The sequence below is a fragment of the Otolemur garnettii genome, unplaced genomic scaffold (assembly GCF_000181295.1).
Source record: "Otolemur garnettii isolate 467f Iridium unplaced genomic scaffold, OtoGar3 scaffold00024, whole genome shotgun sequence".
In the NCBI taxonomy this organism is placed as follows: domain Eukaryota; kingdom Metazoa; phylum Chordata; class Mammalia; order Primates; family Galagidae; genus Otolemur; species Otolemur garnettii.
In genome coordinates, this window is record NW_003852419.1 from 7,028,743 (window position 1) to 7,045,860 (window position 17,118).

The 17,118-nt window shown below is 41.4% G+C and overlaps 1 protein-coding gene across 1 annotated transcript in view; it reads right to left on the bottom strand.

Annotated features, from left to right (window-relative positions):
* Positions 1–17,118, bottom strand: part of LHCGR (luteinizing hormone/choriogonadotropin receptor) — a 53,656-nt gene that overhangs the window by 34,486 nt on the left and 2,052 nt on the right. Inside the window, exon 2 of the mRNA XM_003787910.1 lies at positions 2,088–2,159. Coding sequence (XP_003787958.1) covers positions 2,088–2,159 — 72 coding nt within the window. The remainder of the gene's footprint in view (positions 1–2,087; positions 2,160–17,118) is intronic.

The following is a 17,118-nucleotide window of genomic DNA, read 5'->3' on the forward strand; positions in this document are numbered from 1 at the left end:
TGTCCCTCTGAAAAAGAACAGGGACTTGTAAGTTGCCTTCACATCATAAAGTGCTAATGGCTCCCTTTAGGAGCACTAACGGGGTCTGCAACCCAGGTGCAGCTAAAGTGCAAGTTTCAGTAACCCCTCTTTATGTGACAGCATTTTCTGTTGTTTATCTTTGTCACAGAGTAACAGATTGTTAGAAGTGGATAGGCCCTTTGAGAAAACCTAGTCAGATTCCCTGTTTTACAGCTCTGGGAATTGGGGCCCTAAGAGGGGAAGCAAATGTATTAATAAGAAATTGCAGGACTAGGACTGGGATCTCTGGGCTCCCAATTTCATTACTGTTGTGAGGCTTTAATTTAGATTGAATTGTTTCATAATTATTAATTCTTGTTTTCCCAAAATCCTTTTCTGAGGCTGTTGCAAGATAGTCAGCTCATGCCCACGGTATAATTATCTACCTCCTTGACTGTTTTTCTCACTATGTGAACAGATTGAGGATAAGGAGTATATCCTGTTAGCTTCATATTGCTTGGCATATAGTTACAGTATAAATGGATGAATGAATGAGCCAATGAACTAATGAATACACTGATTTTTTTTTAAGGCACAAAAATAAAGGAACACACTTTGTCATATACTATCCCCAAGTATTTAAGTAATGTCAGTCTTACCCTAAAATACCAATGTAAGGTACCATTTGCTGCCAACTGAGAAAAAAATTTCAAATTCACAAATTGTACGCTAAGGTTAATGCTCACTGGAGACTTCAGACTTGATGAGAGTATTAACCCACAAAAAGGCAGAGCCTAAGGCAGTGAATGTCTTTGCTGAACAACACAATAATAGATTGTTTTTAGACTGATTCATCTTATTCCTACCTAACGGTTTGCTTATTTAACTGTGGCGGCTTTTCTCAGTCGGAGGTCTTAATGCATCAAAATTTATCAAAACTCAACATTCAAACTTGAAAGCAGAAGAGTATGGATTCGGTTTAAGCAAACTAACATGGCTATAATCTGCAGTGAATTTCCTGTAATATGCACTAATTCTAATTCTTGAAGCATTATTTTTGATATTCTTATTGCTTGATAACATAGCAGTAGAGGTTCCCCAGGCAGCAAGGATTGACAGTATGTCTCTTCTTAGACATGCAAATCTGCTTCCAAAGTCCAGTGGATTTTTAAGAAAAGAGATGCTCTGTGGGAACTAAATGGCCTGGAGGTCCATTGACTGAGGCTAATATTAAGAAGGATTCTAGAACACTGGGTTCCTGAGACTGTTCTCTATAGGATTTAGAAGCCGAAACTCAAGGACAAATGATTCAAGTTACCTCTGACAAATGTGAGCTCACACTACATTATTAGGCTACCCTGCATGTTTGATAAATGCCTTTCATCAATATAACTAAAAATATTGTTTTTGTTATACACTTATTATATTTTAAATACGAAGATTATCTTCTGATACACAATAAATTTCTAACACATTTACTTCTATGTGGCTGTTATCTAAAAATGTGGCACAAAGGAATAGCTGTTCCAGCAGGAGAATTTTTATGATTGGAATCTATCTTCTTTTTACTTAAAAAATGTATCATCACTTATCAAAATGCATTCAACTCTTTGAAGTAAGGTTAATTATCTGGATTTTAATGACTCTTGAAAATTCTACCTTTCTTTCAAAGTTCCCTTGATATTATTTGTATTCTAGAGATAAAAATGCTAGGGTTTTCCAAATGTAATTTCTCTTCTAAAAAAACTTTCCCCTTTCAACTCTGTGTTCTTTTAGAAAAAGTTCATTATTTCACTTATGAATGTCTTTTTAACAATTTATTTATTTAATTTATTTTTTTTTTTTGAGACAGAGTCTCATCACCCTTGGTAGAGTGCCGTGGTGTCACAACTCACAGCAACCGGAAACTCTTAGGCTCAAGTGATTCTGTAGCCTCAGCCTCCCTAGTAGCTGGGACTACAGGCATCCACTACAATGGCCGGCTATTTTTAGAGATGAGGTCTCTCTCTCTGGCTCAGGCTGGTCTCGAACTCATGAGACCTTGGCCTCCCAGATTAATGTCATTTGGTATGTAGTAACTTACTTACATTTTTACGACCTCATTAAGTCCTCTGAAAGCTTGAGATGGGATTACTTTGACAGGGAGATAGGTGAGTGATCTAGAAAAGAAAAAAGGAAAGCCAAGAGTTTAAAAACTTAAAATTGGGAACCTTTCAAGTTCATGAATAAAAAGTACGTGTGTGTTAGAGAGAGAAAGGTTCTCAGTAACTAGATTCATTTTGAGAACTCTCTATCAGTGAAGAGATCTGCCATCTTGGTCTTTATCAAATAGTGTGTGATTCTGTGCTTAAGAGCATGGGTGTTGGGGGTTGGACATACTTGAAATCAAATCCCCACTGCCCTACTACCTTGCTGTGTGACCCTGACAATATTATTTAAGTCCTCCGTTGCAATTTCTTGTCTATAAAATTGGAATAATAATTCCTGTTTCACATGGTTGTTGTGATGATTTAATCAAGATAACCCATGCAAAGAACAGGGCTTGGCACCAAGCAAATATATAATTATATATTTAAATAATATATTATTAGATGTAGGTCGTTCTAGAGTAGTCCTATAGGCTTGGTTGGTGGGATGGAAAGAAGTGATCTTGAGTGGAGTGGAGAAATGAATGATAGGAATATAATTGGAGATCACAGTGGCGGGAGAAAGAAGGTTCCCTAAGAACATGCCTCTGTCTTGGCCTATTTTGTCTTCTCTAGGCAGTCGATTTCAGTATTATCCCAACCAGACCACTTTGGCCCTGTGGTCAACTCACATGGATGTCTCCTGTCATTTTGGGGGAACATCCATGAGAGCATTTCCTTTAGGTACTCATATCCACAGAAACAATCTAGGTATTCTTAAAATTGAGATAAAAGCTATGCAGGATTTAAAAGTTGCAAAAAGAATGACACTCAGCAATAGCAAAACCAGTACAGGATGATGAATGCTGAAGGGCCCCAGGGTTAAGATGACTCAGGAGAAAGCATCTGCAAGGTGGGGGCGAATGTTTAGCCATTTATTGAGCATCTCTGATGGTTTAAGGTTTTGGTTTGAAGTTTGCCAGAGAGGAAGGGAAATCAGGGCATTTCAAGTAGGAAGTGAATATCAGGAATATGAGAACAAAGGCAGGAGATGCTGCCTTGATTTTCATATCTGTATAGTAGAAATTGCCTTAGATACTAGGATAGAACAACTCCATGATGAGCAGACTTCAATCAGTGAGATGTCTTACGGTCCCAGAAGGGACTTGCTATAGGTATAAACTGCTGTATGAGTTATGCAAACCCCCTGTAACTTAATTTTATCCAACAATGGTGTGAGGTGAGTATTTCCAGTAGATAGAAGAAGAAATTGGGTCACTAAGAGATTAAGCAGCCTGAACAAGCTAACAACCAAGACTGACTCCAGGTGCCCTTTCCACTGTGTAGTGCTAGCCAAACCATGCAATTCCCAACCCGCTCTCTCTTGGTGAGCAAGGTGAAGGGACAGGCAATGTAACCCTGCTTCTCTTGAGAGGAAGAATGTCCTGTTCTCTCTAATCCTTCCACAACTCAGTTCATCATCAGTTCCTCCCTAGGAGTTAAACAGAGGAATTTCAGAAATTGCATTTCACAAAAATGCTTTCATTCAGAAGTGTCTTAGAAATGAGACAACATAGAGGAAGTAATCTAAACATGGCCCTCTGGTTCTATTCCTGAAGACAGTCCCACCGAGCACATCAGCACCCAAGTTCATTTAACAGAGGATCTGAGAAGAAATGGGACAGTGGGGGAAGAAAGCTTGCAACGGCATGTTTGCTTCCTATATTTCTTCTGGAATCATGTCCGCTTGGCTTCCTGATTAAAAACACAGTTTTATTGCTCTCTGCACTGCCAAGCCAATAAATTTCTAGAAGAGAAAGCTGTATTCCACTGTACCCCATGCAGCATCAATAAAACTGACAGCCAAATTCTGATTCCAGAATCTTTATTGCTGGGAATAATGCAGTGCAGAACATATTTTGGAGAGTGTTTACATAAAAGCTTCAACCGAACCCTTCAGAGCTGTTTATTCATGCAAATGAAGCCCAGAAGCTGGAACCTCTCAGCAGGCAGCCTCCTCCTCTAAATGGGAGCACGGTGTGGCTCCCCCAGGAGCAGTTTGGTTGAGATTTGACCAGGGAAGTTGCCTGAGTTTTTGATTGATGTAGGGAGGAGGGATGCGGGAGCAAAGGTCGGACAGGAACAGGAGAAGCTGTGGATCATGCACTGGCAGTCCCCGGTGACTACAGAACAGCCGTCATCCAAGATGAAATTGTGCAGAGGTGATGTTGATGCTGCAGAGCAGGAAAGGCAGCAGCGATGAGAGTAAAAATAGAGTCCCCACCATAAAAGAGATGCTGAGAGAACAGCAGGTGACTTTGCGGATGTGGCTGGGTCAATAAGGTGGCCTGGGGGCTGGAGAATGGGGAGAGACGAGGGGTTAGGTGTGCCATGCTTTTCACAACAGGCGTGTCTCCATGAAGCAACACGGAGACTGTGGGTCTGTGAATTCAAAACCATTTTCCCTGCTGACTTAACGTTTTTATGTCAGAGATGTCACATCTTCATTTCTGATTCGTTTTCAATGGGCAGCAGTTCCTAAGCATTCACATGTCTGTCTCCCAGATTAAATTTGTTCACGTGGTCTGTGATTTGTTAGTAACCATTTGAAAGTCCTCCCTCTCAAGGTGTTCCCCTCTCTGATGAATGTGTCTATGACTCTTTCCACGATGCCAGAAATGTTTGGCAATGTGAGTAATGGTCTAAATAACCCTGCAATTCCACACCTGTGTACATGGGAGAAGAATTTCCACACTGATACTTAAAGGAACCTGTACAAGAATTTTCTTCATAGAATTGTGTCATTAGGGGGTTGGAGGCAACCTGAGCATCCATTACTGGGTGAAGGAGTAGGTAAAATGTGGATAAGACACAGCGGGTGAGCGTGTAAAGGCTCCCAGAGCAGCATGGGCAGATCTTAGAGTCATGGGGTTGAGAGAAACAAGAAGTTATTGGGATATGTAAAATAGTATTTGCAGAGTTAGAATACATACATGCCAAACATTTAACATTTTAAAAGAAAAAGCATATGTTAGGATTATTATCTGAGTTGAGAGGAAAAGAAATGGAACAAGGGGATAAAATAAATAAAAACAGAGGGGAACTTTTTTTTTTCCGCAGTTTTTGGTGGGGGCTGGGTTTGAACCCACTACCTTCAGCATATGCGGCTGGTGCCTTACTCCTTTGTTTTTTTTTTTTGAGACAGAGTCTCACTATGTCTCCCTCAGTAGAGCACTGTGGCATCACAGCCTACAGCAACCTCAAACTCTTGGGCTTAAGTGATTCTCTTGCCTCAGTCTCCCAAGTAGCTGGGATTATAGGCGCCCGCCACAATGCCTGGCTACTTTTTTGTTGCAGTTGTTTAGCTGACCCAGGCCAGGTTCAAACCTGCCACCCTCAATGTAGGTGGCTGGCGCCATAACCACTATGCTATGGGTGCTGAACCCAGAGGGGGACTTTGAATGGTCCAGTGATAATGTTACTTGAGTGAAGGGATATGATCAATGACCTTCTGCACCAGAGAGACAAATGGAAATGAAGAAAGTTGTATTTTGATCTTTGACTGCCTGTCTGCCTGTCTTTACTTCTTTCTTTCCTTTCTTCCTTCCTCCTTGGTTTCTTTTTTTTTTTCCCTGAAGTTAGGCACACATAATGTATGCCAAGAATTTTGTGAACTTTAACCTCTTGTGGGAAGGTCTAGTCAATATCATTTGATATGGAGCAGAAAGCCAAGGAAAACTGGGGATAAAAAAGATCTAAGGCAAGGACAGTTGAGCAGTTTCACAGTCTAGGGTTGACAAAAAAAAAAAAAGGAATAAAAGCTATCTAAAGCAAAGAAAAATAAAGGAAGAATAGAGTCCTTTCCATCTCGGCAAAAGAGGACGATACTTCTAAACCACACTTCTCATATTGGTGGTAAAGAATCAGGGTTACTAAGCAAACATGAGGTTGAACTTCAAGAGCAAAAATGAGATGGCTGTGGAATCCCACAGCTACTTGTATTTATTACATTTCCACAGCCCTCAATATGGTTTTAAACCTGGATTTTTAAATAAAACAATTATGCAACACAGGTGGCATCTGGATTATAGCCAAATCCTACCTTGCCCAAGTGTTTTTGCCACAGAGGTTGAAAAAAATACTTAGATTGGCAGGTGGTACCTGGGAGTAGGGCCCCGGCCCCATATGCCGGAGGTGGTGGGTTCAAACCCAGCCCCGGCCAAAAACTGCAAAATAAATAAATAAATAAAAATACTTAGATTGGATAACAAAGGCTGCTGTTGCTTCATCTGCTCTTGAACATACTCTACTCATTAATCTCATTTACAGATCCCCAGGCTTTCTACTTGTGGCTTAAAGTTGAAAGACAGGCTGTTCCCAAAATTGCCATATATAGGGAATGTGAGAAATTATAGCTAAATGTACCTTTATTTATAAAATATTCATTACACAATTTTACAAAGAGCTGACTGACATGTAGAGAACATTTTGTAAAATTGTGTAATGAATATTTTGTAAATTAAGGTATATTTAGCTATACTTTCCCATTTTTTGCTATGTATGGTGAGTTTATAGGAGACTTTTGGGACAGTTTATAGAAGCAATCTCTCCCCATTAGGATTGGAGTTAAGTTGTTCCCAGTCCTGGGATCTTGTGATTGGCTGTGACTTTGGCACAGCCTGACACATTGCCTAGTGCACCTGTAGTGCCTGCCTGCATGCCATGTTGGTGTTTGTTTTTGCCTCGGTCTCTTATCTTGTAGCCTGTTTGGTCTCCCCAGAGTTATCAAAGCATGTGGCCCTCCAATTTCATGCTTTTCCTACTTCCCAATCACCAGATGCTGAGCCTGAATCTCCACTCCTTAGGGTACGCTGCGACCCCAGAACAGTTCCTGCTTGCTATCTGGTTAGGATCAACCTACTATATCTAACTGATGGGTTCTGACCTTCAAACTGGGCTCCCTGACTCAGATGGGGGCCCTGTTCTGGGACTACTGTGTGCAGTTGGGTTAGATCCTAAAGTGGATATTGGGGTGTGCCACCCAAATCATCCTTGGGAACGGAGGCATATGCCCCTCAGCTGATGGGAGAGTGGGTAGCTGAAACTCTCAGCTGAGTTTCTCTCCTGGAAGTGTGCCCTCAGATTAGGATATAACTATCTTTCACCCAAGATTGGGTCCTCTCTCCTGGACAGCGCTCAGCCAGTGACTGGACAAAGCATGGAATAAAGGTGCAGTCCCCTTGTCTCAAGATGGGCTACTCAGAAGGACTGTCCTGTCTTCAGAGAGCCTTCTTGTTAACTCTTTCACCTGGGCCCCTGATTTGATCCCCTTCCCAGCCAACTCTAATTGCCAGGCTCCCCGGGCTTGTGTCGGAATCCAGCAAGGGGGATTCTGGATAGAATATACAGAGAAGTAAAGAACATTCAGATAAGTCCAGTTACCTTAAAGAAGATAATGTCACTATATCATGCCCTCCCTCATGGTTTCTAATGCCTCTTGGGATGGGGGTTGAGTCCCTTTTATTTCCTTTTGAGTTTAATAACATAGATGACCTTGGAAGAAGCTGGTTTGTCCAGCTGGCTTGTTAACCCTCAAAGTAATGTTAGGGGGAGAGCTTTAGTCAGGAGGGCTCTATTGTTCCCTTCAAGGAAATTAAAGATTTGGAAATCATTGCTTATAAAAACCTACCAAAATTGGGAGACATTTGTATTATCAAAACATTCTTTATTCTAAAGGAGGATTTATCCAGAGTTTCTTTAAATTGCAAACTCTCTGGCAGGGGTGGTGGCTCAGGCCTGTAATCTGAGCACTCTGGGAGGCTGAGGGTGGATGGTCAGTCCACTCAGAGTTGAGACCAGTCTGAGCATGAGTGAGACCCTGTCTCTACTAAAAACAGAAAAATTAGCCAGATGTGGTGGGATGCACCTCCAATCTCTAGTCCCAGCTACTCAGGAGGCTGAGACAGGAGGATGGCTTCCCAGGAGTTTGAGGTTGCATCAAGCTATGATGATGCCTCTGCACTCTAGCTGGGGCAACAGAGCAAGACTCTGTCTCTAAAAAATAAGTAAATAAACAAATTGTAAACTCTCTAGGTGAATGAAAAATACAGTTTAATAGATAGGCATTGCATAAAGCAAATTATTACTATAGGGTCTTTATCTTCTCTTGGTTTTTCAGAGCTTGGGTGCAAGATGATTCCTAGGGCAGGACTGCTTTCTTGTCCCCACCAGCTGAGCTGGGCCAGGAGAGGCGAGCTAGAGAAGAAACCAGCACCAGTCTCAAGTCTCCAAAGCCTGGGGGTAGGGTCTTTAGGCACATTACCAAACATTTTACCTTTCCTTCTGCCCAAAACATGGCAGAAGTGAAATGAAATATTCACTACCTTCTGATTGTTTTTTTTTTTTTTTTGCAAGTTTTTTTGGGCAGGTTTGAACCTGCTACCCCCAGTATATGGGGCTGGCACCCTACCTCTTGAGCCGCAGGCACTGCCCACTACCTTCTAATTGTTTAAAAAAGCCATCTATATTATTGACTTAAGAAAGCTACAAACATCCATCCATTTTGCACAGATGATTAGGTTATTGCTAGAGCTACATCCTGAATTTTAAAACATTTACAGAATCAGAGGAAAGGGGGAAAAAGAGATAAATCAGAGATGGCCAAAGCTTTTTTGCCTAATGAACTTGTTGGAATGGGAGAGGGGGTTATTTAATTATTTAAATTCAAAAGAATGTTCATTTTTAAAATGTATTAAGATCTTCTACATTTAACAAACTTAAGAATTTTTGTGTTCTTTTCAAAGCTGTGCAGTAATTATAATAAACTTGCTTTTATCTTGGAATGAAATAAAAATAGCCTTTCTCTTTTCAAATGATTTTAAATCTTTGAGCTTTTAAAGGCATAGATCTATATGGCAACTTCATTGCAGAGAACGTCTTCACTTATCGGCCTATCGCCTGCAGCATTTACCAAGAGGGAGCTGAGGCTTTGGTACCTGAAATATGAAGCCAGTAGAGATGAACATCCAAAAATGGTAAGCTTTACATCAGAGAATTTTGGAACACTCCTTAAAAATACAACCAAGTGTTTCAGATTATTTGACTAGTCTCTGTACTTTCTGTATTAGGCATAAGGATGAGTCAGAGTAGCAGGGCTGCCTTTAAGTTGTTTGGTCCAACCCCTCACTTTATAGGGGAAGACTCTTAAGTTAGGAAAGGTGAAATGAGTTCCCTGAATCCACAAGGCAAGTCAGAGGCAGATCTGGGCTAAAACATAAGCCATTTCTTTCATCTCTTATCCAGTGCTGGGTCCTCTATTAATCAAATCACATCAGCACTGTTCATATGGGGGCTTACAGGACCACCCTACTGCAGGGTCCTCTTTCTTCCTGTGAAAACTCAGCCTGTGAACAGAGCCAGCAGCTTCCTGAGGGCGTGTGCTCAGTCTTCAGCTTCCAGACGCCCCTCGGATCTCTTTCCTCCATGAGCTTTGGAGCCTTTCAGGGCAGTTTTCCTGTCTCCTCGGTCCTCTGCATTTCATGACTACACTATTTTTTCCCCATTCACTATTATTTGACCATTACCTCTGTCCCACCACTGAACAATCTCTGGTGGATTCTATTTTCACACTGTCTCTTGCTTTCTTCCCCGTACTCCTTACTCCCTGTCACTCTTGGGCATTCTTTTCTTCACTTTGGTCTATTCTGGAGTCTTCTAATGGTTTCCCTTTATTCTGTCCTGGCTTTCCCCTGTCCATTCTAGATTCTTCTTGATGACTACCACTGTGTCTCTCAAATATCTTCTGTGCCTTCCCTTGGCCCACCTGTCTCCAAATGTCTCAGGCTTGCATTCAAGGCTTAATCTTCATCAGCCAGTCATACCACCCACCTTTCCAATAGACTAGACTTGTGTTGTCCCATAGAGCAGCCATGGGCCACATGTGGTCACTGAGCAGTTGAAATGCATCCAGTCTTAACTGAGAAAGCTTTAAGTAGAAAATTCATATCAGGTTTTGAGACTTGGTAAGAAAAAAGAATGTAGAGGATTTCATTAATAAATTTTGTATCAATTACATGTTGAAGTGATAATATTTATAAATATTAGATTAAATGAAATATTAAAGCTAATTTCACGTAAAGACATTTTTAAATGTGGCTATTATAAAACTTAAAGTGACTCATTATGACTCACGTTATATTTCTACTGAATAGCACCTCTACACAAGTCAGACTATTTGCGTTCCCCAACTTGCCCCACACTTTCCTGCATTTATTCACACTGTTTCTGCCATCTGGCACATCTCTACCCTTCTCTGCTGGTCACATTCCACCCTCAGTCCATCCTAAGTACTATATACATTATGTATTATCTCTTCATCACCAGCTACACTAGCTTTCTTGAAGTAGCACAGCATAGTAGTTAAGAGTATAGATTACAGACCCAGAATGCTTGGGTTCAAATCAAACTTTTATTCCACATCTATAAAATGTGTGTAATCTATAAAAACTACAGATTTTTTAGATTAAATATGAATATGGTTACATAATACTAATAAGCATTCAGCACGAAAACACAATGAGTAGTTTTAATTCACAGCTGCTCCTTGTAAAAGATTTAGGCTACCTGTCTTATACCCAATATACCTTGGCAGGCAATGAGGATGAGTGGGTTCAATAATTTGGAATTGATTCTTCTGTTTGTCATGTGTCACCCTTAAGTCTATAACATACCTATGACTTGTCCCTGACTCTTGACTCTCCACTGATTATACATAGGCCTGAAAAGGAGGGTAAACACTAAATACTCCCAGTTGGTATCCTTCTTTTGGGCTCTGTCTCTTATAGGCCTCACCTGACAGCCTTTTAAAGCAATGATTTAAAACAAAAAACCCTCTATTAAATATCATAGAACTTCTGTAAGTTGACCACCCAAGGGACTGGAACAAACTGGTCAACATATGAAGGTGGTCAACAGAAGGAACTAGGCCTTTTGTACTAATAGGTACAAGTGGTGCATTTCTGGTCTATGAAAATCAGACTTGAGGTGGTCAACGTAGGGAGGTAGTCAGCTATGGAGGCTCCACTGTATTTTGACTCTAGGAAGTGACTCTGCAGAGTTTACATTTAAGCATTGATTTAAAAAAATTCAGTGAGTTGGAACTGTCCTATTGGAAAGTGCAATTCAAGTGACTCCTCTAAGACAGCCATTCCAGAATACCCAATAAGCCTGTGAGGAGTTTATGACTTACCATGTGACCTAAGATGTTAAGAAGATTACTTGGGTAATAGATTTTCAGAGTCATTTGTGTGTGCAACAACTAAATTAAAAATATAAAGCCTCAGAGGAAAATGGTAAAAATATCTAAGCCCTCACTCAAAACCCATTTAAAGTTCTTTAAAGAAACACAGCAAAACAACCCAATCTCTACCTCCTAAACTAAAATTCTTCTAGCAATAATATAACATGACAAGAATAACTCTGGTAAATAAAGATACATGTTGAATTCTCCCCAGGGAATGTCTGCATCATCTGTAATGATTTCTCAAAAATATTTTTCAGAAGCAAAGAATATTATGTTGTCAGGGCAGTGACACTGCAGATACGCTTCAGGGAGCTCTTTCATTATAAGCTTCTCTTTCCTGACACTTAAAAACTTTTTTTTTGAGTGAGCATACAAAAGCTGGTTACAACAGTATGCCACACACTTTTAATTAATCTGAGGATGAGTTTTAAGTGCCTTAAATTACCAGGTGGTTGCCTGGTTCAGTCCAGGTATGGTAATTTCTCTGGAAGCATCTCATTGCATCGTGGTGGAACCTCATCCAATCAGATTGTCTCTTTTAAGAATGTGAATCATATAATATAGAGACAGAAGTCTTTGGAACTGACTAGCTAGAGAGAAGTTTCCTGATTTTTTGCAAAGATGCCAGATATTCTTTTTGGATCTTGCCAGTATACTTCTATATCCTTATCTTTCTATTAAGCTCCTCTCTTACGATTTAAATTTGTCAAGTTGATTTCTGGTGCTTGTAAATGAGAAAAGCTTTACCAATGTCCCACCCAAGGTTTCCACTGTTTCACTGACAGTCCATAACACAGGGCATGTGCTATGCTGGTCGTCAGTGAGAAGACAGACGACTTTGGACAGTGATCCCCCAATGGCCTCTCTAAGCCAGCCAGGACTGAGCTTCTGTGATAACCATGTTAGCCTGGCTGCCCCCATAAAGAATGAACCACAACTCAATGACACTTCCACCAAAATTTCGTGACTCTGGCTAGAAGAAATGGCTCCTTCCTCTGAGCTCCTGCCTTATTTCTAACCTTCATCTAGCTTTTATCACCTTCTGCATTTCTCTGCAGTCATCTGAGAACTGGTCCTCTTTCTCCTGTGTCTGGAAGACTGTAAGCTCCTGGAGTGCAGGGATGGGTGTTTTTGGATCCTGCATGTTGTCCGGAACACTTCAATACATGGTCCCTGAGTGGTCAACAAATCTGACCTGAAGGTTTTCTTTTTGTCCAGCCTAAGACTTAGGGATGAGGAATGGGGAAAGAAGAGGATCCAGAATGGGTTTGGATGCGCTAGCTGGGCAGACATGACTGAAAACAGCCTCTAATCAGAATGCGTCAGAGGCTGCTCAGCCTAGGCTAAAAAGGCCAGACTCCAGGCAATAATGAACACCGCTATTTTGAGACTATAACTTACTTATTCACCTTACAGGTTGAAAAGACCTAAGGGGTCAATTTCTCTAATTAACATCTCCAGGAACAAAACTCAGCATCATCAGATTGTTACAATACTACCTTGTAGTTATGTGAAACCTTATTTCCGAGTACTTTTAGGTCTTTTATTGCCTTTATCTTCACCACGACCAGCCCCACTCAGGGGCAGGAATCATTAAGCCCCTTTCACAGACAGCACAGAGGTTTCTATTGCTCAACCAAACCTACAGGGTAAATTAGGGAAAGGGGATCTGGTGCCACAACCCAGGTCTCCCTAGGGTTTGTCCTATTGATCAATTCAGTTAATTTGGGGGCTGTGAAGGAGTCTGCCCTGTCATAGCACAGTATCCCCAGAGGACTCAGAAATGCTGTCTGCTCATGAGGTGGGACTGGGAGCCTGGAAGTAAAGTAATCTCACTGCATCAGAGTCAAGAACAAATATAACAGCAGCAAGGGAACTAACCTTCATTCGGAAAGTTGAGTTTTATTTATAAATTGGACTGTTCAGAATTTGGCTCAGGTGGCATTAAAGAACCACGGTTCAGGGCCACACTGAGAGCAGCTGTGAGCGGTTTGCTATCTGGGAGGGGGAGACACAAGCTGGGAGTAAATGAGGACCCTGTGGAGCAGTTGCTAAAAGCTGCCCACCAATTCGGAGAGCCCACCTGCCTGGTGGGTGGGATTATTTTAATTCCCTTCTTAAAAAAAAAAAGCTGGGTGGGAAATTTGCTAAAATCTGCATTAAATGTGGTTTTTCTCTGACTGAGGGGACCTTCTGGAACAAAGCGCATATGCTTCCATAGAGCCAGCACTCTTGGGTCTGGAAAGGAGCAGCAGAGCTTCTCTCCACCGCTGTGACTTAACTGGCTTTAAAACCTCATGTGTAAGATCAAAGTTACACATGGCCAAGACACCGTTTAGGGCAGCCACTCTGGGAGATTACATTTTGGAAAAAGACTGTGGTGCCTTATTTCAAGATATGAAAAGAAGCCAATTGAGAGGCTTAGGAAGCAGATAGAGGTGGGTAAAGGAGCAGAACGGGAGCCTTGAATTAATCTGATTTACTGCTTTTGAAATAATAATTTTAAAAAAAGGAAGAAAAAACTCAAGAAGTTACTGCTTTCCAAGGAGGGAGTGAGGTGCAGTGCCCAAGGGATTTATGTGTGAATCTTTTGGGATCTACGCTTGTACTTGCGTTGAGATTTTAAGAACTCTGTTCCTTGTTTTTTTAGTGCCCCAGCTAGAGGCCATCATTCACTTTCTCCAAAACAGTGGTTCTCAGCCTTCCTAATGCCACGGCCCTTTAATACAGTTCCTGGTGGTCACGACCCATAGGTTGAGAACTGCTGCTCCAAAACAATGATTTCTAAATAATAAAATCTGGTCTTCCCTAAACTTCTCAATTCAGAGAATGAATCAATCACTATGGAAGCTGGAGCTGGGGGTGGGTGGGCCAATGGGCACCAGGAAAGGCTGTAGGGGGAAGTGACTCCTAATCAGGGTTTTTTTTTTTTTTTTTTTTTGCACAACCTTCCACATAATTTAATCAAAGGTTTCTGATGACTTTATGTCTTCCCTTAAAACACTATTTCCCCCAAAGAACTGGAAGAGACAGGAGAGGGAGGAATTCATTCAAACCTTAGTTTTTGCTTCTCAGCAGGAATCTCCAGTCTCCTTTAACCAGAGGTTCTTCTGCCAAGACTTCTCTTTTTTTTTCTTTTTCTCTTTGCCTTCAAGATTCAGCTTCCTACCCTGGCCCATGAAGTCTTCTCTTAGAGACTTCAGTCCATAGTGATTGATTCATTCTCTGAATTGCTTAGAGCCTTGTGGCTTTTTTCCCACACCTACACCCGTCTGTTTGGGTGTGTTTCTACCTAGACTGTGGGCTCCTCAAGGACAGAAACCATATTGCCCTCACGTGCATTCTTCTATAGCACTGAACACTGTTCACTCCTAATTTCCACTGAAGTTGGGAGGAAGAGGAAGAAACTCGGGAAAGATGTCAGGAGACTAACATCTTTCAATAACACTGGACTGATGGATATGCACATTTTATCCTCCCAAAGTCTCTGGATTGTGTTTCATGTCTGTTCAGTGGGCACAACATGCAAAGAATAAATTGCCATAATTATTATTAGCATTTTCTTACTAACAGATTTTTCAGATGCTGTTTCCATATCAAGCAGATCAACCTTTCTGTTGTCATAGAGACAAAGATCTTTATATAACCATGAGCAAGGTGAGATTTTCTTATTTTTCTCTCTCCTTCCTTCCAGTTGTCTTAAACTAATAAAAATGAAAAGGACATTTTTTAAATCAACTTCTAAAATTTTATTTCTTTTCCTAATTAAAGCAAGTAAAAATGTGGGGGACTATTGTTGGTATCACATTTTAGATTTGAAATACCTATGTTTTTAAGAAAATATGGAAAGGGAGGAAAGATTTGAATGACACCCTTTTCAAAATTTGTGAGTCGTGGGCTTATTATAATCCATATACTGGTTTTCTTCCTAAAGAAAATAGTGAACTTCAGATGGAGGAGTTTGTTGGCAGGGTTACTGAGTCCTGAGAGCATGAACTGACATCTGTTGGGGACGGATAATGAATTCTGAGGTGCTCTACAGATCTCGTCTCCTCCAACCCTCAGAACCCAGCTGCTCCCTTCTCTCTGCAGAGAGAAGCTATGGGTGAGCTAGTGCAAAACCACGTCTCTCTTCTGGAGTCCTATCTCATAATTTAAGCTCTCTTCTTTTCAGGAACTCCTGATAACATGTTATTCATAACATTTTTTATCTTATAATTATTGTTTACCATTTTATTCATTCATCACTGAGAAAAGAGGATTTCTTGTCTACTTTGCGTGTTCTTTGTGTTAATGATGAGTGATTCCTTTACCCATCAATCTTCTTCCCTGAGGACTCAGAACTGTCCTTACACTTTCAAAGATTCACCGTTCCCCTGTGTTCCTAGACTGATGCTGTCCCACAAAGCCCACTGAGATCTCACTCAACTATTCCTCCCTCATCCCGTGTATCTTCAGTCTGTCCTTCTTCATGGATTCCTTCTTCTCTTCCTCTTTGAAGGAAAAAAAAAAAAAAAAAAACTTAGTCCTGCTTATTTTCTATCTGAGTTTAGGGTTTTAGTTTTATGCCTTTTTATAGCAATAAAATAGGTGTTGTGTAAGTGCGTTGCGGGGTTAAGAAAGGGAAGTATATGGCAGAAGAAAGTTTAAAATGTACTTCTTGCTCTCCAAGATTATTCCTCCATGAAGAGAAGTGTCTTGGGTTTTAAACTTGAGAGCGTATCAGAATCAGCTGCTAAGGTGCAGACTGCCAGGCCCCACTCCCAGAGTTTCTGGCTCAGTACGCTGGGGCTGGGGCCAGAGAGCATGCGTGTCTCACACTTCCCAGGTGATGTTCCTGCTGCTGGTCGGGGCTACACTTTGATAAATGGTGCCTTAATGTCACAACCTTCCTCCTGCTTCTTATGCACCTCTCTTGTCATATGGATGTTGGTGTCACTGTGTGGTGCCGGAAAACTTACTCTGTTCTGGCCTAGATAGACTCTACCTGTATAGGGCCCTCATCTGAAAGACAAGTCACCTCTCAATCATGGGGTGCTCAGGAAACATGACCTTGTGGTAGCCAGGGGTCACCACACTTGCCCGAGGGGCCTGAATATTGACGAGAGGATGCTCCTGGTGGTGGATGCTCAGAATTTCTACCCCAAACCTACTCATCTTTTCGAGGGGCTCTAGGCTTCTCTAAATCATGGTGTGGGGCAGCAAGGGGAAAGTGTTTTCTTTTTTCTTTTTTCATTTCTGCCTTTGTCATGGAAGGGGTCTTCTCTTGAGGCCAGCACTGAGTGTACCAGCAGGAGCCACTGAGAAATCTCAAAACTCATACTGAAAATCTCAAAACTGCCCATTCTTGCTCCTGTTCCTCAAATGGAGGTTCTTTACTCAGTACCAGCTTCAGAGAGGTAGGAAGTTTTTTCTTTTGTTCGTTTGTTTTTTTAAGAGACAGAGTCTCTGCTCAGCGCCGGTGGCTCAAGCGGCTAAGGCGCCAGCCACATACACCTGAGCTGGCAGGTTCGAATCCAGCCCCAGCCTGCCAAACAACAATGATGGCTGCAACCAAAAAATAGCCAGGTGTTGTGGCATGCACCTGTAGTGCCAGCTACTTGGGAGGCTGAGGCAAGAGAATCGCTTAAGCCCAGGAGCTGGAGGTTGCGGTGAGCTGTGATGCTATGGCAGTCTACCCAGGGTGACAGC